The sequence below is a fragment of the Prorops nasuta genome, unplaced genomic scaffold (genome assembly GCF_024137725.1).
Source record: "Prorops nasuta isolate Cenicafe-Biocafe unplaced genomic scaffold, Cenicafe_Pnas_1.2 PNAS00005, whole genome shotgun sequence".
Lineage (NCBI taxonomy): Eukaryota > Metazoa > Arthropoda > Insecta > Hymenoptera > Bethylidae > Prorops > Prorops nasuta.
Genome location: NW_027116802.1, coordinates 2,882,259 through 2,905,537, shown reverse-complemented (window position 1 = coordinate 2,905,537; position 23,279 = coordinate 2,882,259). Strand labels below are relative to the sequence as shown.

The window sequence follows — 23,279 nt, the reverse complement described above, 5'->3', positions numbered from 1 at the left end:
TTCTCCCTCGCTTCCACCTGTCTTCTCTCTCCTCCGCGGTACTCCGTCTTCCCGCGGTACCCCCGGAGACACCTACCCCAAAACCGCCCTCTTGGATGCTGCGAAACGAACGGGTCGTGTCCAGCCCAACCCCACCCTTTTCAACCTCAGCTTCTGGTGTCAACGTCCCGAACTCCCGACATCCCGTCGTTGCCACCGCCACCTCTTGAATATGCACTTTCTGCCACGCGCTCTGTGCACAAGACTCTCCCTCCCTCGGAAAACGGCATCAGCCATGACAGTCTTATTAACGCTCTGCTGCCACTTTCTACCAATCCCTCTCTCTCTCTCTCTCTCTCTCTTCTACCAAATTATTCTTTCGCATTTCCGCATACATGAAAACACACGATTCTCAACAATTATATTGGTGCGAGCAGTGATCAACATATATACTATATCTTATGGTCTATCTGTACATCGGCATTGGTGTGTTTGCGTATAGCGAGGTATGCACATGCACCTCGCGATTCCACTTGCGCTTTGCGAGCTATAACTCTCCGAAGAAAGGTAGTGGTGGCAGCTATTACCTTGGGTCCTGAGCTATTACGGCATCTGGAGGAAGGTTCTGCGGGAAGGTTTTCGGAGAATGGTAAGGGGTAGAGGGATCGGCGTCGTTGCACGCCAGCGGGGGCGTCAAGTTAGCCGAGGTGATGTATTGAGATCCCATTGTATCCATGGAATCCCCTAAGATTGCCAAACGACGCCTTCGCCCTCGCGTAATACGTCACCGTTCCAAGGGCCCACCCCACCACGCTTTCCACCCACTAATACCTATATAGCACACTACAGTATAGACATCCACATCACTCCCCATCCCTCAGTTTTACACCTCGATTCGTCCAACCTCTCCTCCCACTCCCCCCACCCTCTTTTTCCTACATCCTATTTTTCTCCTTACAACTTCTGCCTTTTTCCGTTACCTCTTTCTCTCATATTCTTATACATATATACATACTCGATCTAGCTCACCTTCCATACTTCGATTTCTGATGACACGATTTTTCGGATTATTCGTGTGTCGCAATCGTTAAAAGAAACCTGATCCCAGCGTTATAGTATACCTTCCCGCAGTATCTATATATATGTATAATTGTCATTTTGCTTTGGGCCTGATTTTTTGTTTTCTTTTGTTTCTTGTCAAACTTGGCAAAACGAAATGTCCGTTTTTGACATGTTTGCCAACCGTTTTGTACATACGATCGTTGACGTGCTCGCGCGTTTACCACGGGGATTATAAAAGAGTGGGTTTTAGCAGAGTTGCCATTTGCTTTCTCCCTCGAGTGCAACGTCTTTAATAATACGAGATGGAGCGAGGCTCGTGCGGTATTGAGAATAGCATAATATCGAGTCGGCCCGTTGATATTGGCGAGGGTTGCAGCGCGCAGGGGCTGAGAAGCAGGTTGCCAGTGTCTGGAAAAGAAAAAGGAGCGAAAGTACAAGGGACAGGGGAGGGGGAGGGGGTAGTGCGACAGATGCGGGAGAAATTCAAATTTTTGCGCGAATACCCGCTGCCAGTTCAACGGAGTCGTTCAATAACAAACTTTATTATTTTAACGACCTACGTCCGTGGTCTCGCAGCCTTTGTTCCAACTTCTCCCGCACGTCAAGGATCAGAGGTCGATTTTGCATGTCCCGCGCCTTCCTTTTGCGACGGGGACCGATTTGCCCGTTCAACGTTTGTTTACGCTCGCTTCTCTCTCTTCACTTCCCTATCGTGTATATATTTACACACCCTCCAAAACTGCCACCCGCTTCTTCATCTCACCGCAATATATATATATATATATATATATATTCCGCCATTCAACAAAATTTTATGAACATTTCTAATGGTACCGTACAGAGAAGAAATTTTGCCCCCGTCAAATGTCACCTGCATGACGCAATATAAAAATCAAATTACGCTTAACCAATTTTATCGGCAAACCAAAATACTTTCCTATATATTAGAGAATTTAATTGGAGGAAACTATCGCTAACGGCCGATTGGTGAAATTTGATTTTCCCCTAAATGAAGGATGCGATTCATCTGTCAAATTGACTAATGCGCTGATACGTTGCTTTTCTCGCAATTGACAACCTCGCAATATTTCGCCGGATGAATTCATCGGTTTCGGTGATAAATGATTGTGCCGTTTTCGCGGGTCGGAAGTCTCTTTCAAAAATTAAGCGGATTAAAAGCCAAATCGAAACAAGATGGAATGATTGCGGGGAAAGTGAAGTTTCGGAAGCGTACGTTGTGTGTGGCGCCAAGCGTTTTGTCGAAAAACAAATGGTTTATTAAACAGTTTTAGATTCTCGAGCGTCGAGTGGGTGGATTTTAATTGGCCGTGTGCCAAAATCCGATGCAGTGTGTGCTGCTCGAGTATCGACGTTGCAGCGCCCTACTATTGCAAGCGAGTTTTGTGCACTATCGATAGAAGTAGGGGGCAGGGGGAGGGGTGCACGGGTATAGAGATGTTTGGTAAATATTTGTAGGCCGCTCGAAATCAATCGTACAGCAAGGATTCCTCGCGAACTGCTTTTGTTTCGCAATCCCGTGCATGGGTCCATTAACGTCATCCGGCATCGATGTACCTCGATATATAACTGGATACCGTTCCAAAGATTCCAGTGCCAGCGCCCTCTCCCACCCATCTGCATCCCCCGTAACATTTACACACAATCGTCTACGTCCTTCATTACTCTACATTTCCATACTTCTCTCTCTCTCTCTCTCTCTCTCTCTTTTATATATATATATATATATGTGTGTGTGTGTGTGTGTGTGGTTCATATAATATTTACAAACATTAGACCATGGTTCTCTTTTTTAGTCATGCGAAATAACGGTTATGTTGCTACAATTTCAATTACAATCGATATAATGGGAATATAGGTATTATGCTCCAGAGTAACATTCTAGTACTATATTGGTGTAAGAGTTTAATTTGAGTAATAGCGCGTTATCAATCGTACATGTATAGATGTATTGATATAAATAAATAAACTTATCTTTTCTTCTAGCGAGGCACATGGCCATGAAATAGAACATATGCTAGGTGAGATATTATACTAGTTTATCAACGCCGACTATCGGTCAACAAAATGTTTCTATCTGCCACGGGTTCGTCCATGCTGCTAGATATCGTTGTATACATAGCAATATCACGAGTCAGCACCGTGTACTTTGCAAACGTGTAATCACATAACTGGGTCTCGTCAAAGTAATTTATTTATTATACAAACCCGGAGGGATAAATCCTTCGAAACTATTTAGTCCAAGATGAAAGTTTTAATTTATGTAGTGTATTCGTTGCGCATCCATTTGGCTAAAATTTACATTGACGAAATTCGTAGGCAAGCTATACAGCTGCAAAGGTAATTTCTTTCACAGTGATTTTACCAAAATTAGACCCAATCAAGGCTAACTGTTACATAAAGATGTTAATTGGGGAATTCGAATGTTATTATTATACGATGAAACGTCAGCAGAGATTTCGCCTATACTGAATTTTTAACGAATTAAGAAAGTGAATGATACTTAATCCATATACATAAATCTCATCTGTATTTATTAACGAATTAAAAAAATATGAAATAATATTATCGCGCGAGGGTGAAGTGTATAATTAGCGTTTCTCCTCCAAGAGTGAAAGATCGAAATGAAAAGAATAGGAGAGTAGGAAGGAAGGAAGGAAGGAAGGAAGGATGGAGAGAGGCGGTGAATGGACGAAAAGTTGGCAGTGGAGAGAACGGTGCGATAAAGCCGTCAATTTTCACCCTCAATACCGTTTGTCTCCTGCAGGAAAGAAAGGAAAGTATGCGCAGAGCAGAGTCTAAGACCGGGGAAGGAAATTTCGTGGGAGAGGAAAATGGAAGAGAGGCCCGAGAAGAGGGAATCGGAAAGCGGTAGACGTTTATTACGACTTTAACTGAACTTTGTGTTTATTCTGTGACTGTTGCGTCGAAAGTCGCGCTATCTCCTGGCGCTAGCAAGAGGAGGAGGACACGAAGGAATCCCGAGTGGCGCTCCCGCAAGATATTCTCGGCACGTAAGCCAGTCCGATCCTTGTCACACTCACCCCTGGCTTGTCCCGAAGGGGAGAATCTTTCACTTGATCCGTCGTGGACACCGATCGGCCCACCCTCTGAATATCATTTCGCGGCCGTCTAGTCTATACCTTCGTTCTCCCTCTCCCTCTCCCACCACAGCGCCGCATCCCTTTCGAATGTTCGCCACGTCCACCGTCACTTGGGCGAATTCTCCCGCAGTCCTTTGATTTTCTGTCGGCCGAACGTGCTCGCGAGACTTCCACCCCATCCTCGCCCCCTTAGTTTCTCTTAACCCATCCCCACTTTTCCGACTTATCCCACATCCATATCACTTTTCATACGTCCGAGATTCCATGCATTCAAACAGACTCTCAGCATTTTCCTCGAGAAAATATAGTTATTGAATTTAAAAAAAAAAAAACAACTTGCAGTCTGTCGCCGCTAATCCCATGCAAATAATATAATATTTGTAATTAATTTAAAGGGAATCGCGCGTTCCTTATTCGAAGCCTATAGCTTATGCGCGGCTATCGTGTTGAAACTTTTACCTGAAATATCCTTAACGAGGATGATCGATTTCTGAGTAAGAAATTGCAAAGATTTGCTGTGTATATATATATATATATATATATATATAGTTACGAGTGGCAGGACCATCAGGGTCGATGAAAGTTTTTTTTACGAGATGCCGCGACAGTCGGTTTGGCGCTTTTTCGTGGCTGATTGTTCGTCGTAAAGGAGCTTGAAAGGAGTGGATAAAGATTGGAAGGGAGAGTTGAGTGGGTACAAATAATACCGGGGCGTTATTCGAGGGCATATTTTCGATTATCGGCCAACGAAGCGTAATCTCGCCGTAAATGGAGAATTGTCTCTGTGTAGCGGAAGATGAGGTGCCGCTTGCGCGGCTCTTCCAAAGAAACGACGTCGAGGGTGGAGGAGGAGGGGGAGGGGGAGGGGGGGGTGGAAGGAAGGTGGAAGGGGGATTGGATTTGGAGAGTGGGCGACGGAGGTATGGGGCTCGAGCTTTGGGATGAGGCAATAGAGAGAGGCTATAGCCACCAACGGCTCTTTAAAAGAAAGCGGGATAAACAGACAGTTCCAGCAGGAGGGAGGAAATGTAAATTTCCACTGAGGTGGAAGGACGAGAAAAGAATAAGGGCTCGAACACTGCGAGTATATTGAACGATCCCTCCCCTCCCCTCCTATACCCACTCACCTCCCACACCTCTTTTAAATTTCATGTGCCAATTGTACGCGATTGTCTTTACCCGCTTTCTTCCGTGGCGGCGCCAGTCAGCCGGGGAACTTGGCCGCGAAAATGAAATATCCTTTCGAGAAAAACCTCCCACGGGGTATACTATATATGTATACCCTTATACAGCACTATATATATCAGTGTATAAATTCCCATCGCATCTCTCTGATTGCTCTACGATGTACCTGTATTATTCCAGCAGTAATAATGAACATTGCACGCGTGTTTTGCTGCAGAAGCAATCTTAAAAAATAAGCAAAATGCCAGGCCTGCATGCAGAGATTCGCGCGGGGGGAGTTTGAATCGCGGTTTATTAAAACGTCCAATTTCGCATATCACAGAGCGATATCTCTTATCTGGTTTGCGGCGTTAAGCATTGGATCGTTCCAAGTCTTTTTGGTGGAAGTCGAGCCATCTTGGAAACGCGGCTCAATAAACGAAAAGGATCAGCATTCGCGGCGGACCGTAATCCGACGGATCAGATGCTGAAATCAGCGGGTAATTGACGCAGTTCCTTCCCCTCCCCCCTATACCCATCTCGATCCCTTGAACTGAGACTGAAAACTCGAGACAGGGGGTGAGCTTTGACTGAAACTTTAACCGAAATGGCATAAGAAAATCACGTAAAACCCTCGGAAGCTCGTAGAATTGAAAAATATATATACGTATCATCAGCTGTATTAATATTATAGTCATCTTTTTTGTGGGAGGTTTCGATTCGAAATTACACAAGATATATATATATATATATATACCTATATTGATAAGAACTTGTCGTATCTTTGGGTCTAATGTTGCAGGGATGAATAAAAGGGGAATTTTCCGGGGAAAACTGAATAATTGGTAGCGAGAGATACAAGAAGCCGAGGTATAAAGGCTATATTTACCTTCGTTTTTTATTCCTCCTATGGAAATGGTAAAACGCGGTTGGTTTTAGGACTTTGCCGGGTCTTGAGTGAAGAAGAAGGAGAGTCTTTAATAAAGAGCTTAAGCAGGCTAAATAGAAACATTTTTCCGTTGACTTGACTCACCCTGAGAGTTGGCTCCTCCGTTGCAATGAAATGAGTCGCGGTTGCTCGTGCATAAGTAATCCGTAGATGAAGGTAGCCCGCCCCTATCCAGCAGCCCCAGTGCTCGCTACCATCATCCACCCCCCCCCCCCCTCCACCTCTCTTTTACTCTCCTACACTTCGTACCATTTTCTTCCGAGAAACTTACCACCGCTACGTGTATCGCTGCTCCTCCTCGACCCTTCCAAATGTCGCGTCTTCTGCACTAATATACTCGTTCTCTTATCTGACCATGCAAAGATCCACAAAATTCCTTCATATATATATATATATATAATACATACATTTATTCTCCTAAAAAATATTGTTAAATTCCAACTCCGTCTCCGCGAACGATTAATATAAATTCAAGGTTACCTCGTCGCCAAAGAATCATTCGACAAAAGTCATACTGAGATATGATAGGACGATGTTCGCGGTACTCGCGCGCGCGTCCTTTACAAATCTTCGTAAAAAAGCTGGCGAAAAAAGGAGGCGACGGCGAGCCGTTAATCACATTGGCGAGCTCTCCTCGCCACATTTTTCAAGCGACATTCCAGCAGAGCATGGTGGCTGCGAGTCGAGGAGAAAAGGCCCGCTACGGGCACATGCACACTGTTGAAGCAGCGCTGTCTGCCACTCGATGGGGAAGGAAGGATTCGGTAATTATTGCCAGCGAAGTAGGCTTGAAAAATTGCCGCCTAATCCCGAAATCGATAGCTGCCACACCGGAGAGCGCGGGAGAATAAGGAGCCACCCCTGATCGTATATCTAGGTTTTTTTTTTTTTTTTTTTTTTTTTTTTTGGATCCACCATATTTCGCGATAAAACTGCCTAAATTCTTTATACTTTGCGGCGTTTACGTCGTTCAATATGATATAAGCGTGTATCACGGAAAAAATATATTCCAAGCTGTGCTGCGCGGGTTTTTGTGTATCTCTCTATGCAGATTTTTTCGTAGATTATCGCGCGGAGAAGCATCCGAGGAGATATATGATGGAGCGTTTCGTAAAATTATAAGAGCGTCGCGTCGATCCATTTGCTATTAGACATATATCACATTGGACTAGCTACGGGAGCATTTAAGGAAAGCTTTGCGCGAGGGTGGAATATAGCTGCGTGGCATTTTACAGTCTACCCTCCTGGCGCATTAGGAAAATAATGTATCGATATTGTAATAAGAGAATGATTGGATACGTCGTCGCAGCACATTCTCCATCTCGAAAAGCCTCGATCCACCGACTATTATTCATGTTACGTCGCACGGGACTTTGCGAGGTGTCTGCCTTATATTCTTGCAGCAATTGATCGCTGGAGGGAATGCGCAAACGAATAATGTCGAAAAAATCGGAAGAAACCGTTAAAACTCTCTTCCTATTACTTTTAAGTAGGAGAATTTTCTGCGAATCTTTCTCGCCAGTCTTAACGAGAGCCATGCGAAAGAGATCAAGCCAGAAGGACCCTTTGAAAGGATTAACGAGCAAAATCAAAATTAATTCGGAAGCCGGCGCCAGTGCTTATATCGTTACGATCCCCGAGACGGTTGCGCGACTAACGAATATAATATATATATATATATATATATATATCTTGCGAAAAATTGATTTTGTTGAAAATTTCTCGATGAGTTCTTCAAGCAGCATTGTGATGTTTCGGTGTTATGAGATTCTGTGTATAGGTGCGATGGAGGGGCGAGACACGGAGCAAAATCGCGATCCCACGAGTCGAATTGGGATTAAATACAGGGAAGGAGATCTGTTGGTAATCGCTATGCCTCCGAGTTGGATGTATAATTTATAAAACGGCATTAAATTGTCTATGACGCTATCGCGATTCAGGGGTGTAGGTATACTGTAACATATATATATATACTATATAGAAGGGAGCTAGAAGGGGCTGAGAAGAGACTAAATTCGAGAGTGGATGACTGCCAACGGAGGGCATATTAGCTCGACTTAAGGCGTGGCATAATGATCTTGAAGCCGTTTTTTATTCCAACCTCTAAAACCAACCCGCTATTACAAAGGGCTGTGACCACTCAGCCGAAAATAAGTGCGAGCTTTTTTGACTGGTGTAACTCTCGTATCACTATTTGTTATAAAACAAGAGAAAAACTACTCTGCGACGGATGCGCCAACAATACCACGCTTGCATTCTTCCTTCTCTCGTTCTACGACTTTGCGTGGAAAATCTAAAATTGGAACGACGCGAAGACTCTGGAATGATAATTTTAATATTATTAGCGAGATTATAATATCAAGAGCTAATAAGAGAAGCATAAATGGCAAATGGGTGTAAAAGAGAGGGTGGAAATAGTGGATAAGAGAGATGAGGATGTGGGGGGGGGGGGAGGGTGAGGAGATATTGCGGGTGAGATGAGCGACAGAGGATGGATGGTTAGATGGCAAAGGGACGGTTTAAAATCGACATTAAACGCGGAGCCACCCTCGCCGCAAATTTTTATTCATTGACACTACACGGTCGAGCACCCTCCAAACTTCAAGGCTAAAAGACGAAGGTTGAGGTCTCTTTCTTCCGAGCCGCTTTCTCCTACAATATTTCGTTTCACCGAGCAAAAAGAATTTCACCGGATTATGCCTAATACACTTCTTTAATTTTATCTCAAAGACTCGTCGCTTTTATACAAGAGCGCAGCATTTGTTTCACCCGATTCAATCTCCATCGGGCCGCTGCGAATGAAGACACTCGCTCGCGATAGCGCGAGCAGCCTCCTTGAATTATTAATTATTTGCCGTACGATAAATATAAATAAGCTTTTATCGAGATTTGGGCTGGGAAAGGACGATGAAATAAATTTCACTAATGTTAACATTGGAAGTGTGTCCCTTTTATCCCCATAACTGGAATTTCCGATGAGAAATAAAGTTGCGAATCGGGCAAAACTCGGCAGGTTCATAAATCACCGTGTACCAAGTAGCAAGTGGCTTGTGTGAACGCGAACGTGTTGCCATTGGGAATGGGGGGATACGTGTGCGTGTGCGTGCCTGCGTACGCCAACATGCCGCTACTTATTTACTGTAAAAGGCACCGGGAAGAGGCGAAGAGGCGAAGAGCCGCGATGACCGTTCCTAGTGGAGGCTGAGCGTTCTCACAATAAATATATCGAGTGAATTGCAACTTCATCCCTGATCCAAGCCGAAAAACCCATGCCCAGTCGTGATGCATGACCTCGCAATAAATTCCTCCTGAATTTATAAGATGGCCCAGACACCCGTTGGATATCTTGACCTTGCCGATGTTTCCTTACGTACATCTCTTATTCTCCCCTCTCAGGCTTGATTTATTCTGGTTTTACGGATCACATTTTAAAAACCGGTGTCTTTCCTCCTGATGGACAGCCACTGCCTGTATTTATCATGAAAATCTTGGACGAGGGGGTTTATGGTTACAGCCGTGGATAGAAACGAGTCGTCGATGACGAGCCGATTGCCGCGCCTGACAGCGGACATTTATCATTTTCTATATTTTGAATAGGCCAGTGTATCCCTTGGATCCTACCCCATCCTGCCATTAATATTATCTTCGATCGACTCGATGACAGCGAGAGAGAGAATATACCTAATAATTGTACACAAGACAATCTTTCCTATGCTTATATAGGTGCATGCAGTATACTATACTTAGAAGCATCGATTACATATTATACTCGCTCTGTCGCATCAACTGCCAATTACAATTTTCGAGCCGGGCGATAACGCAACTGTTCCTTTACAACGGTCAAAGCACGATAACTACCGGCCCTTATCCGCGTGGTCACCGAAAAAGGAGACTATTGTAATATATACATTTTGCGTGTAAAGCTCAATAAACCTCTTAAGCTTAAATGTAAAGCGTTCAAAGTTACCTTTTAGTAGAGCATTAGCAAAACCGAGCTCACCTTTTCAGCGGCCAATTACAAGAGATTTTGGTATAATCCTATTATCTACATTAGCTCATTATTGCATAACTGTCTTTGGAATATCCGCTTAGAGCCGAAAGTCTACCTCTTTCAGAAATCTCTATTTTCAACTGCCAAATATCAGTGCTCGAATCATAAACTTGATTGTGCCAAACTGATTATCGAATTATCCACACGAGCTTTCCTTTGGATTGTCCCTGCAGGCAGATTTCAATCATCCTAATTACTGACAGCAAAGAATCAATGGTGTACCGCATCGAAGTGACGGGACAAAAGCATACAGATTGAGTCTCCTTCGGGTTCTTTTGTGCCAGGACCGAAGAAAAACTTGCGAGGAGACGACACCAGACCTTATCGGAGCGAGGCGAGATTTTATTTAGATCCCTGCAATCCGGAGCTATAAACGCGAAACGCTTCGGCCAACCTAGGCGACCAATCAGGGTCCAGCCAGGCGTTAGGGTGTTAAAGCCATCCTGTCCACACCTCTGTTGTCAGCTAATGTCCGGCCATTGCAAGGGGTCGCTCGTAAGTGTACGATTCTTCTCCCCGAAGTAGCCAACTAACGTTCCTACGTGAAAACGAGTGAACGTGCGAAGATGCCAAACGTGAGACACCGAGGAGTCTCTCTCTCTCTCTCTTAAAAAATGGTTATAAATCAAATCCTATACCAGAAGTCTCTCGTTTTGAGAATTTTTAATTACATTTAATTGATATATTAATACAAGATATATTAGAGTAGACTGAAGAATATGGATGCTAGAGTAAAGAAATGCAGAGGAGCAATTTGGTTTCGGAAGATGCTGTTTGTTCGGTCGAATCAAAAGTGTTGAAAGTGGATAAGGTTTTGAGGTCGATGGTAGGGGGAGCGAAACGATCGAGAAGAGTGATCCGCGTGAGAAGTCCTTTGGTATTAGTGCGGATCCGTATAGCAGGTCCTTACGGGCGGACAGTGGCTATCGGTTGACGGCAATCCCACGAAATCCCTTCCACCATAAACGGCTAAACAAAGAGGTCCATTCTTCAGGAAAAGGCGAGACCCGCGCTGCTCGGATCTCGCGTTGCCTTCGGGACCCTTATCGGCCTCTGTCCACCACTTACGATCATCCATCTGGATCTGCTCTCCCAGCGAAAAGTCCACCGTGTCAGATAGTTCCATCGGCCATTCTTTCTTAGCTTTTTCGTCGATACAACTTTCGTTCCGTGGCGATTGATCCGATCGGAACTTCGTTGACCATTGTCAGTGATGGATGAGCGCGGGCTGCTATTGTTTGCGCCAAAATTGAGTTGACCTTCGTCGTACTTTCACCTGATATCGAAGCTTGCACGACTCGGTATATGTATACATATACTCCACTGCTGGAATATACGGGTCTCTCAAAAAATTCTATGATATAAAAAGTCAATATTTTTTAATATCGGGCTTGAGGTTATTTTTATCAAATATCTAAAGAGAGAGAGAGAGAGCTTTAAAAGTGGATAGATTTTTTCTTGAGACAAACGAGTCGAGAGTGATTTCACGTGATAGTTGGAAGGGAGGATTCGTATTTGGTGTAAGTAGGTATCGGGAGAGAGTAAGAGGAGGGGGGGGGGGGGAGGTTCTCGAAGTCGATAATAAAAGAAGGCAGATTAATGCCTTCGGCCTTGAATCCAATCAGCATTATTCCGACAATAGTCCGCCAGCCAATACCCTATAGCTAACTCGGGGCTGATATTATCAACAGCTTCGGCCCCCCTCGACCGATCCTCTAACGTCTTTCTCCACCCTCAGCTTTTACTCTCGCCAACAGCTCCGAGAGGCAAGCTCTCTTAATTCCACGCCCGGATGATAAGTATGCTAACAAGTGAAGCAACGACGTGGATCGAGCTTGTCGCAGGAGCGTCTTGAAGGAAAATTAACGCGATACCACCACCAGTCAATGCTATAACATCCATGGGACACCATTAGCAGCCAATCGAACGACCAGTCTGCCCCCCCCCCCCCTCCCCCCTATCAAACTCTCTCCTCTCAATTTTCCCTTCGCGACAAAATCCACCAGAAGCTCCACGATATACTCAGTATAGGTATATACTCTGTACGTGTTTCGACAAGATTGCAGTAAAAATAAAATATTACATTTCCGTCCTTCGATGTATGTACTTCCGTTCATCGATATCCCGCCGGTATATCTGCATATTCACGATATTCGATAGTTTTCCAAGAATTGTGTTAGGAAATTTTGCGCGCATTTGCAAAGCGTGGGCAGATTTGGTCAGCGTTTCTCACAAGGCTGCGAACCGGAGAATCCACTCGATACTTTGGACGAGAGCCGTGCACACTCGATACGCGCGATTTCAGTCAACCTGAGAATCGTGATGTCATCGCTGTGCCGCGAGTGATACGGAACGCCGCTCCTCACGGAGCAATCACGATTCTTATCAATTATATATATTTAACAAACTTGTCCATCATCCGATCCCTTTGCAAATAATACCTCATTCTTAATTCCTACAGCAGCTCGACGAGATCGAACCTCTGAAAATATATAGAAACGCGACCTAGAATCTTGAGTAAGTGTAGTGATAAACTGCCATAGAGGATAAATGATGAAATATATGACGTAGTCAAAATAGAAATAGGGATAGAGGCGTGAATCTTCGGGTAGAAACTCTAGTGTAGTTGTTCAGTGACATTTTCGATTATCAAATTGTCTAGTATAACGTATAGCTCGTAGCAATAACGATGCAGAATCCATGAGAGTCGCGAAGGTCAACATTTGTTTGTTTCTTACATATACGTGACTAATCCGTGATGCGTCGAAGGGAGAATTGGCGCGGTGAGGAAAGGGGAGATCTCGGGATCTGTAAAGGAGTGTTTTACGAGGGCAGATAATGCGATGAAAGATGCGAGCAACGAGCGGTCATGCCTAAAGAGTATGTGTAACCGGACCATCCGCCCTCCTTCCGCGGATCTGGTCAAGCCCGAAGCTCCTACGTCCTCTCTGGCCATAATATATCAATTCCGTATTCTAATGTCCAGCGGTTAATCCAAAAAGCGTCGACGCTGCGGAAACCTAAGCGGTCGGGATGCCGTCGTTTCCTGCGGCCGTGCCGGCTGTAGGGCGAAGGGGGAGGGGTTTGACCACCCTGCCAAGGGACACTGCCTGCTGATACGTGCAGGATTTCGTCACCGTTCAACCTCCACCCTCTTTCCCCTCCTCCTCCTCCTCCTCCTCCTCCTTCTACCCCAAAGCACGAATTGTCCCTAATAAGAAATACAGCGCGAGATTTCTCGGTACAGGAACGTTACTATATGGAAATACGACGGTTTTATCTGCGATTTGGATTGAGTTACGATAGTGCTGCGGGTGGCTCGTTCAACGGCAAAAGACGATCGTCACGTGTGAGTCGTTGATACACTGTGGGAGCTATATATATATAGGGAGAGACGGAAGGACGAGCGAGTCTCGCGCCTCGTCAAGCCATGTAGATAATTGGAGAACGCGTGTTTGCGGTCCCGTCGGGACGCCTGACGTCGAAAGGGGTAGCGCGTCCGACGACGTACGACCCTCCCCTACGCCGAAGCGATGCCGGCACGTATGTATGTATGTGTGCGCCGTGCGGCTGCTTCTGCTTGCCAGTTACCGGGGAATCGTTTCCATTTCGCGCGGAATGTAACGGAAACGATTGTCAAGGAACGTGAGAATGTTCCTCCCAGCGTCCCCAGGGACGACTACCTACGTCCCTGTATCCGTTCCTGCTCTCGATGCGCTTCGTAATTTCCTTTTATTCCACCAGCTATCTCATAGAAATACTCACCTTTTTTCATCTCTTACCGGATATTTTCCTATCCCACTTGTCCAGACTTTTATTACAGTACGCTACGATCAATTTTTCTATTTCGATAGTTGCCTTTACTTCTCCCTTCGGCTTTTTAATTAAGATTTTCACAAATTTTCTTTCTTTATTTATATTTACATAGATTTAATCTGTTGCGTCGACAGATTATATATCATTAATTAAAAGAGAAGCGTCAGCGAGTTTTGAAGAAAAGTCTTGAATGCATGGTTTTTGTAAAAGACTGCGGTAATCGGGATAGAGTGCGCAGAGGTATAGTTACGACGGGACCGATAGGATTGAGACGTGGTGACAGAAAAGAAACCGATGAGTAATCTGTGCTAAAATTCGGTCGTGGGGGGGAATGACATAAAATGCCCCATGAATGCCGGGGTTTAATAGTCTCGTAATTTTCATCGTAACTGTGTTGCTGCGAGCGATACCGGTACGTTGCGCTTCGCTCCCGGGGGGGGCGAAGGCGGAAAATAAGAGAGTCTCGATTCAAGCGTGGAAGAAGGAATAAAAGCCGAGAGAGAGAGAGAGAGAGAGTCGCTGCGACGCTAACTATTAAAAACCGAGAGCGTCCGGTTAAATTTTCGACGGTAGTAAATTACGTGGTGGAAAAAAAGAGAGAGAGAGGAGGCAAAAAGTATGTAGATCCTACTCCGTAGTAGCTGCCCCCCTTAATCGGACTGGCCGCGTCCTCGTCTGGAGTAAAAAGCGTCGAAAGAACGAAAAAGAGGGTACGTATAAGGATGGAAGGTGCAGCGTTTGTGTGAAAGGGACACACCGACGCGATGGAGAGTCGTGCTCGTATAGCTCCACATCCGAAGAAAGACCAATATATTTATACATGCATACTGTACACATATACGCTTCCTCGGCTCTCCACTCCTACAGGATCGAATGGGTTGCGAGCTCAGGAGGGAGGTACAAGTACTCGCGGTCTGAGATAAAAAATTAGCCGGAGTTGCAAACGTTTCCACCTTAAATCATATATTTATCGCGACATTAATTCAACCCTTTTGGGTACCCTTTTTTCCTGCCCAGCACTCCGCGTTTAGACCACCACCGCCTTTTGCACCATCCCCCACTCATCCCTCTCAGTCCCTCCTTCGTCCAATTTCAGTGTGGCTACTGGACAGCAACGGGACCAGAGTGGACGACAGTTCGTTAACCCGCTAATTTTTCAGATTCAAGTGTTTTCACCATGATCCTCCAGCTCCCCGCGTCCAGGACTTAAATCCTCTCGTTTATTATTTAGAGGGGCGACCCCGTTTACGGTGTACTAATGTCTCCCTCTCCCCGTATAAGAGCATACATATATATATATATATATATATACGAACCTCCATTCACCCAAAGACCCACGATACACCCTAAAGGACCGCTGACGTTTACCTCGTGGTTCTCTTACTCTCGATAGAATTCCCCTCTCCTCCTAATCCCTCATCATTTTGATACTCCCCGATTATTTGTTTTATTCACCGCCCTTCCAAAATAACCAGCCATTTCCTGTGTATATACGAACGCGTTAAATAACAATCACATTCACTACACTTTTTCTATAGATATATATATATACCTTCTTGAAAAATATAATGTGTTCGTGAATTCCTTTTCTACTTACAATTGCTAATTTTCCTATTGAAATTCCTATTATAAATATGTATGTATATATATATATATATATATAGAGCGTTATTTTAATTTGATTTGTGTAATTCGTATAAAACGGTTGCAGCATGTAGAAGGCGAGATGAATCACTTTCGTGAAATAGGAAACGAGAAAGCGACTGGTCCCTGAGCGAAGGTTGTTTACTTAATAAATACATATTTAGCGTATATGGCATAGGCATATATATACCCATACATCGTAGGGCGAGCGACCGCATCTATTTTTGCCTCCAGTTTTGTTGTCATAGGACCGGCAACGCATTTCCCCTTCTCGAGAGATCAACGGCGTGGCATATGCTTAGCTCGGCAACAATGCCTGTATAAAACCGTAGATTTCCGCCCAATACGTCTGAAAAACCTCTCACAAATTGCCCAGGCTTATCCATCGCTTCACACGTGACCCGAATTTTTTTTTCCAATTCCCAACGACCATTTAACGTTCAAATGGTACGACGTACAAGGCGAAATAGCGCGTATTTCTTTTTTGTCGGATTATGCCGATGGAAAGGCAAAATTCTTATGCGCGGAATTTGTTGGAAAAGAAGCGCGCGAGTTCGCCGCTCCTAAGAGAGATTTTCGGCCCCACTTCCGGTTCGTTTCTACAAAACTCGAGCCACTGGCTCGAGTTGCGTCAGACATATGCGCGCACTCGCGCGACCAGACACACACGTGTATGTACCCGCTTATATATACACATATATTCATCGGCCCCGGGTTGCCTCTCATACGCACTCCACTCACCGATAAATACAATATTCAATTTGGAGATAACGATTATTTACGCCAATTTCCGTCATTTTCCACTCCCATGGCAAATGAAAAACGATATTTGTTGCTATTTACCGAGTATGCCCGCTGAAAGTAAAGGTAAACACGATTTCATAGACAAAACATCCGACTAGAGCCAAGTCTCAAGGTTATTACACAATTATGATAATGAATTAGACAAACGTCTCGATAAATAAACACAATTTGTGTAATACGTACTATTCATAGGAAATTCTTCAGGTATATAAGAAATTTTGTCTCGATAATTTTCAATCACCTTGTTAGCTTTACTGCAATCTGTATACCAATTAAATATATTAGGGATGTGGTGTGTTTAATTATTATCAAAAACAAAAAAAAATAATATTCAACAGTGATTGGATTGTCTTTGACTGCGGTGGAGAAGTCACTCGATGTGCGAGCGAACGAGTGGCAGCTACGATGAGAATTCGTCGTGTGTGCGTGGGAGTGCGAGAAGAAGAAAGGGAAACGCGCGGAGCGAGGGTGGGAGGGTGGAAGGTGGGGGGGGGGGGGGGGCTTTGGTCGTAGACGAAGAAGAAGGCAAGATAGAGAAGGAGAGGGAGAGATCGAGAGAGTAAGATGCGTCATGAACGTAGAGCGACTAGCGAGGCGTATGCTGTCGAAGGTAGCGGGGTCAGGGACGTGTAGCGAGAAGGGTGGGTGCGTTTTGGAGGGGGGGGGGGGGAGAGAGCGGCTGCAGCCGCTAGACGGGGTGGCACGGAAGAAGCGAAATTGGAAGGGGAAGCCGGTGAAGAAACCCGTCAGGGAGGAGGGAAGGGACAGCCTGAAACCAGGCCTGTTGGTTGGTTTCAACTATATTTGTTTATATTTACACAATAAGCAACAGCCCCGCCGCCGGTTGGGCCGCTGCTCGGTATGTGCCGCTTTTAGTGTTTAGTCCTCGCTACTCGTCCGACGCGTTAACGTTTCTCTTTTTCCTCACACTCACCTCGCAAAGTCTTTTCCTTTTATCCCTCTTTCTCTCTCTCTCTCTCTCTCTCTCGTGCATATATACACCCTTCACCCTTCACCCTTCAACAATTTTTATCGAGTGTTTCGTAAAACGCGATTTCTCCCCTCAATTCCTAACCCCTATTCTCTATCTTTCCCGTAAATACACACACTGAAACACACATACACACGTGCAAACTCTTTTACTCTCTTTTTCCCCCTGTGTTATTTCTATTCGTGCTGTAGTTTCATAGTGGACAGTGATAAAAATTCAATGGTGCCTCGAACCTTCATTCAGGATTATTATACTACGTTTTCACACTGCTGGCACGCATCAAGGATAGCGAGATATAATCACCGAGAAAATCACAGTGATCGTGGATTACCTGAGCAGTGTCGTTGATCTATTGCGAAAATCGCCAGTGCACCACATTCGATTGGATAAATTTTTGTTCAGTGCAACTTATATATGAGCAGCGTAGTTGTCAATAATTCTTTCTGGAGCCGCAAACAGGAAGTTTCAAGCTTTGCGAAATATCCTTTTGCGGGACTTCAGGTACTCTCTCTCTCTCTCTCTCTCTCTCTCTATCACACGATAATCTCAGTTTCCAGAGTTATTTGTATACATATATATAGATTGTGGTTGAAAAAAGGAAAATAGAGACTTTAGCGCTTTATAATATATATACATGTATAGACATAAGTATAGGTCTATATTATGGAGCGATAAATAGCGAAAGAGCGCGTACAAAGACATTTCTTGTACGACCTCTTGGCTTACTGGCGAAGCCGAGCTGCATGCATCAGTAATACAGTTGCTCTGAAATAGCGAGTAATTTTTTGCCATTACTTCCGGGCAGAAATATAATTAGCTCCTTGTTGCCACGATATATAGCAACTAGCGCCGCGTGTGCGTGAGGTCATTCACGTGCGTCATTTCAATCTATAATCGTGCATCGTGTAAAGACATTGTGAGGATCTATTTTTGCTTGCTCGTCGATGCGCATGGGGAATCGCAAGAATCTTATTCACGGTTTTGCCGTTTTCCCGTCGCTCTCCTCGCGCGGTGGTAGCGCGCTGACCATCGTCGTACAGCGCGCGACTCGGTCGATAATTTTCACTCAAATGACGCGACGATGACGTTGATTTCAGGACGATGGCATAATGGATCATGACACGGATGGAGACGGTGCGATCAACTTGTCAACGTCGCAACGACCTTCAGCCGCAACCACCCCTAATGGTGAAACACCCACTTACGGCCAGGACCAACAAGACAACGATCAGGTAAGAGGAATTAATCTCACCTCCCATATATATATATATATATACACGCGCGCATTTATTCGTCTCTCAATCTGCAAAATTTCTTCTCCTCTTTTTTCACACGAAGCATCGATCTTAATGAGAATCTCCCCGGTGGAGCGAAGCTCTAATTTCTCGAGGCAAAAAATAATGAAAGATGGTTTATTAGGGTTATTTCCCTCTCGGGTCGAGGCAGAGTGGGAGAAATAGGTTTTGGAATTGAACGATCGCCGGTATCCTCGAGGAGCACAAGGATAAAGTAGAGGCGAACCGATAAGAGTGTCGGTCGGGCCGGGGGCTCCAAGTGTGAGGACTTTAAAGCGAAATTCCGCGGCTTGCCACGCGGGGCTATAGAGGTCCTAGGCGCATTTGACACCCGACTGCCATAAAATCGTAGCCCCTTGATTTTAAATTCAATTCAAAATCCCGCGCCTCCCGCCGCCTTCCTCGGCTACTGCTGCGCAATATACCACTATTTCTCGGCTAACACCGCCGAGGGAAACAAATGTTTTATGGCCTTTAAAACCAGCCTCTTTTCGGCGGTCTCCTTTTCCAAAGAAAAACGATACAGCTCAGGTGCGCCAAGCTCGAAACCGTCGTAACTAAATCACGCCTTGAACTATTTGAAAGCCCCGACGAGAAATAGGTCCGAAAGATCGGCAAATATTACAAGAACCCTCCTGAAAATTTGCTCAATAATCTCTCGCGCGATCCATCGCTATGATGCGAGATGAATCAGAAGCGTCTTCGAGCGTACCAATTTCGATCAACATTCTACACTGCAGGTTGAATAAAATTACAATATACATATATTCTGTATGAAAGATGAAATAACTTTGCTGATAAGTAAGGGATATATTGAGAGCGAATTATTATAAATAATTGTAATTTCTATAGAAAGAGAGGCGAGTCTGCAGGATTTCTGGAAGGAGTGTGATGTAACATTTATGTATTTATTATAAGCAAGAATGTTTAAAATTCCGCCCACTAGAACCTCGTTATTAGCATACACAGACGAGTGTGTGGTGGCTATATCGCACACTCGACTGGATAGCTACATGTATACGTACGAATATCAAGTTCACGTGACGCAGTGCGTAAATAAGTGTATACCCATACGAGCGTGTGAATTACACGCGCGACACGTACATCTGCCAGTTTGTTGGTTACGTGTAAACAGAGATTCGCTTATCTTCTGGCTGACACGTATACCTAAGTAAACTCACAGATACTTTTGGGTTTATTTTAATCGTACGTTCAGTTGGTTTCCTCGGCTTGGACGCGAGAGAAGTCAGAGAAAAAACCTGAGCGGAACGAGTACTTTGGCCGCGAGAGAAAGGATAGGCCAGAAAGAGATGATCCTCGCGCGAGTATACAGCAAAGGATTCGTTAATTAGTATAGTTGCGGGAATTAATGGAAGGCCTTTAAATGGAACCAGGGATAAACTTTGGAATTTGTCAAATTTCACGATTGTTTCAAGACTATATACTCTCGCTGACCGCTCTCTGCAGACTTCCGGTCCTCGGGTGGTTAAGTCATGCCTAGTGGACAGCTTTCACAGTCTCCCTCTCGCAGTTTAGCGTGAATTCTCCCTGGGAAACTGCTGATGTCCCAACTTTTGCCTTAATTCGACCGATTGTCTTGCGCGTATCCAATCGCGAAATACTCGAACCTACGCCATCGGGCTTCTGAAACTTACCTGCCAGTCTTGGTCTAATGTGGTAGAACATGCTGGGCACGTTATACGTTTATACATACATATATATATATATATATATATATATTATATAGATGTAGGACACGAGTAACATGAACGCGACTACGACACTCGACACAGCGAGCGAGACCAATAACTGTCCACGTGACGATCCTTGCCACTTGACGACGCTGCTCTGCTATGTTGCCACTCGATTCAGGCTACTTCATGCTTCGACGTCTATAGTTAATTATTACATGTCGCGTGTATGGCACTTTATTAATTATTATTCCAGTAAAAAACATAAATGATTCAAAAAATCTTTATCCGGCGTTTTTAAACTCTAGTGCGATTCTTAAGATTAATTTGTAATATTCTTCTTGCGTACATTTATTTGGATGGAAAGACGAAAGAGTATAGCCGCGGCATTTAATTTGCGAGAGCTTATCGAAGATTTAGTTTAATGGTAATTATAAGTTGCCACGCGATTAGAATTCTCGTTTCGCCAAAGAGCAGCTTGGTTGTCTCATAAAAGATTGAAGCTTGGGACGCGCGTCCGGACGAGTTTTGGCACGAAAGTCAGACGTAGCGAGGCGCGCGAGGACACGTTTCTCGGCGAATCAAGGAGTGAAAGAGGCAAGAAAGCAAGTTTCCGTGGCTCGAATCTACTCGGAGTCCCGCAAGCCTGACATTGTTTATAATTTAAGGGGCTCGGGGGAAACTCTAGCTTGACATCGGGGGAGGCCAGGTCTCCGCTGCGGGATGGAGAAAGGCGGGAAATGCTCGAGCGGTTACGGAAGCGGAAGACGTCGCGTGATTATTCGAGAATCATGTAGAAGCTGTACAGATGCGTGTATCAGGAGAGGAGGATCTCGCTGGAGATAAACCGATTTCATACGAGAACAATAGCTGTCTCTCGATTTTCTTCCTGATTTCCTCACGAGTTCTCCAATGTCCTAAATAATGCTCAAACATCTCCAACTGCAGTCTCTACTCCCTCCAATTAGCTAATATATCTCGTTGCTCCGCAGGATTCCATTGGGAAGTTTACCCTACTCATTTTTCTACCAAATTAAGCTTTGCAGAAGACTTAGCGCGCCAACGCTGCACAGACGCACATCCGCAGAATTTTATTACTCGCGAGATATTACATGGATTGAAATTTTTTTCACGACAGCGCGCCAGATGAGCCGGTGGGATTGTTTTTCGCAATTTCATCTTTAAGTATTTCATATAATTGAGGGAGGTTTTATTCCGAGTGACGCGAGCGTTTCATTAGTGTCGACTGTGCTCAGTCCGGGTTAATACAGCGGGTTGAAAGAATCCGAAAGGGCTGGTCCCCGTATTGACGGATAGCGCGCGAGTCCCTTGAAATGCAAAAAGGGGTTGCGAAGAGGCTGAGGAGATGGCGAGAAAAATTGCTAGAGAGAAAGAGAGGAGAGTTGTGCTGTGGGGGTTGGTAAAATAAAGTCTCGGTAAAAGACAAGCGAATTCTCACCTCCGGCCTTATTCTCGCCCACTCCGTCGGTTCGCAAATTGCGGATAGGCTGTCCTTTCCAATCAAGCCACCCTCTCACCTCCGATTCTTCTTTTTCATCCCCTCTCTCTCTCTCTCTCTCTCTCTCTCTCTCTCTCTCCCTCTCCCCCCGTTATACTTTTCTTCCTCGACCCTCCGCACAGTGCCTCATACCCCGCGCTGTTCTTCAGCTCCCCCCGTACCTATCTCGCTTCTTCCATATTTTATCCCGTCCTCTCTCTCTCTCTCTCTCTCTCTCTCTCCGAAGTCGACCTAACCCAACTTTTACGTAGCACGTTTCGCTATGAATATCGATGCTCCTGCGGAGTTAAGGAGAATTCGCTTTCTGTAATTGAAAGAATTTCTGTCGCGTTGAGCCAGCTGGTCCAGGCATAAAGATCGAGCAACCTCGACTCGTCACGACGAAATTCCCTCGAATGACCTCGCAATCACGAAAATTTTCATAAATCGGCTACGGGTTGTTCTCTCCTCCAGACTCGTATCTCGGTAGTTACCGGAGGAAATACGAATCGCGCGTTGCTTCTCCGTGACAGTTATCGCTTGTTTCGTTCCTCTTCTTCTTTTCTCCGCAGCCACTTTTTTTGCTTATTATCACGTGTTCCATACGCTCATATACTAATGGCATGCCAAAAAGATGATCGTTACTCGAGCGCACTATAGCATTCCCTCACCAGAAGACTAAGACTTTTTTAAATACCGACGAAAGAGTCCGCGCAAACGTTTATAATTTATCCTCGAATATATATATATAGTTAAATGCATTCTGCTATTGATATATAAATTCTCAGAGTTTTTCCTCAAGTACGATGAATTTGCTATGATTATTTATAGGTGGGGGGTAGAATTTTGGCGGACAAAGGAAGTCTCGTGGCAGTATGTCAAAGTCCCAAGTGGTAGTGTGCGACAACAGGCACTTCTCAAAGTCTTGGTTTTGCTTGCATTATTAAGAGACGGAAACCTCACGGCTGTGTACTTAAATCCAATCTAGAAATCCCATCCTTCTAGTCGCAGTGCAGCACCCACCTCGCTACCCCGTCCGTAGGTCTAAGGTCGACTGGCAAGGACGATTAGCCTTCATTATTCACACGCTTCATTCGTACCGCCGAGCAGTATTACCTGGCGGAACTTGTCGAACTCTCGTAGTAGATTTCTGATTTCCCTCCCATATAAATACCATTGGAAAGACTCCGTGAGGAACTATCGATTCTTCCAA

At 44.8% G+C, this 23,279-nt stretch overlaps 1 protein-coding gene across 14 annotated transcripts in view; it reads left to right on the top strand.

Moving 5' to 3' along the window:
• FoxP (forkhead box P) overlaps positions 1-23,279 on the top strand; it is a 182,583-nt gene that overhangs the window by 94,638 nt on the left and 64,666 nt on the right. For 12 of the 14 annotated variants that reach the window (XM_066726702.1, XM_066726704.1, XM_066726697.1 and 9 more), the window contains exon 3: positions 18,680-18,814. In XM_066726702.1, coding sequence (XP_066582799.1) covers positions 18,680-18,814 — 135 coding nt within the window. Of the gene's footprint in view, positions 1-17,492; positions 18,084-18,679; positions 18,815-23,279 lie in introns of those variants that run through there. The other 2 variants (XM_066726699.1, XM_066726709.1) reach the window with 2 other exon arrangements.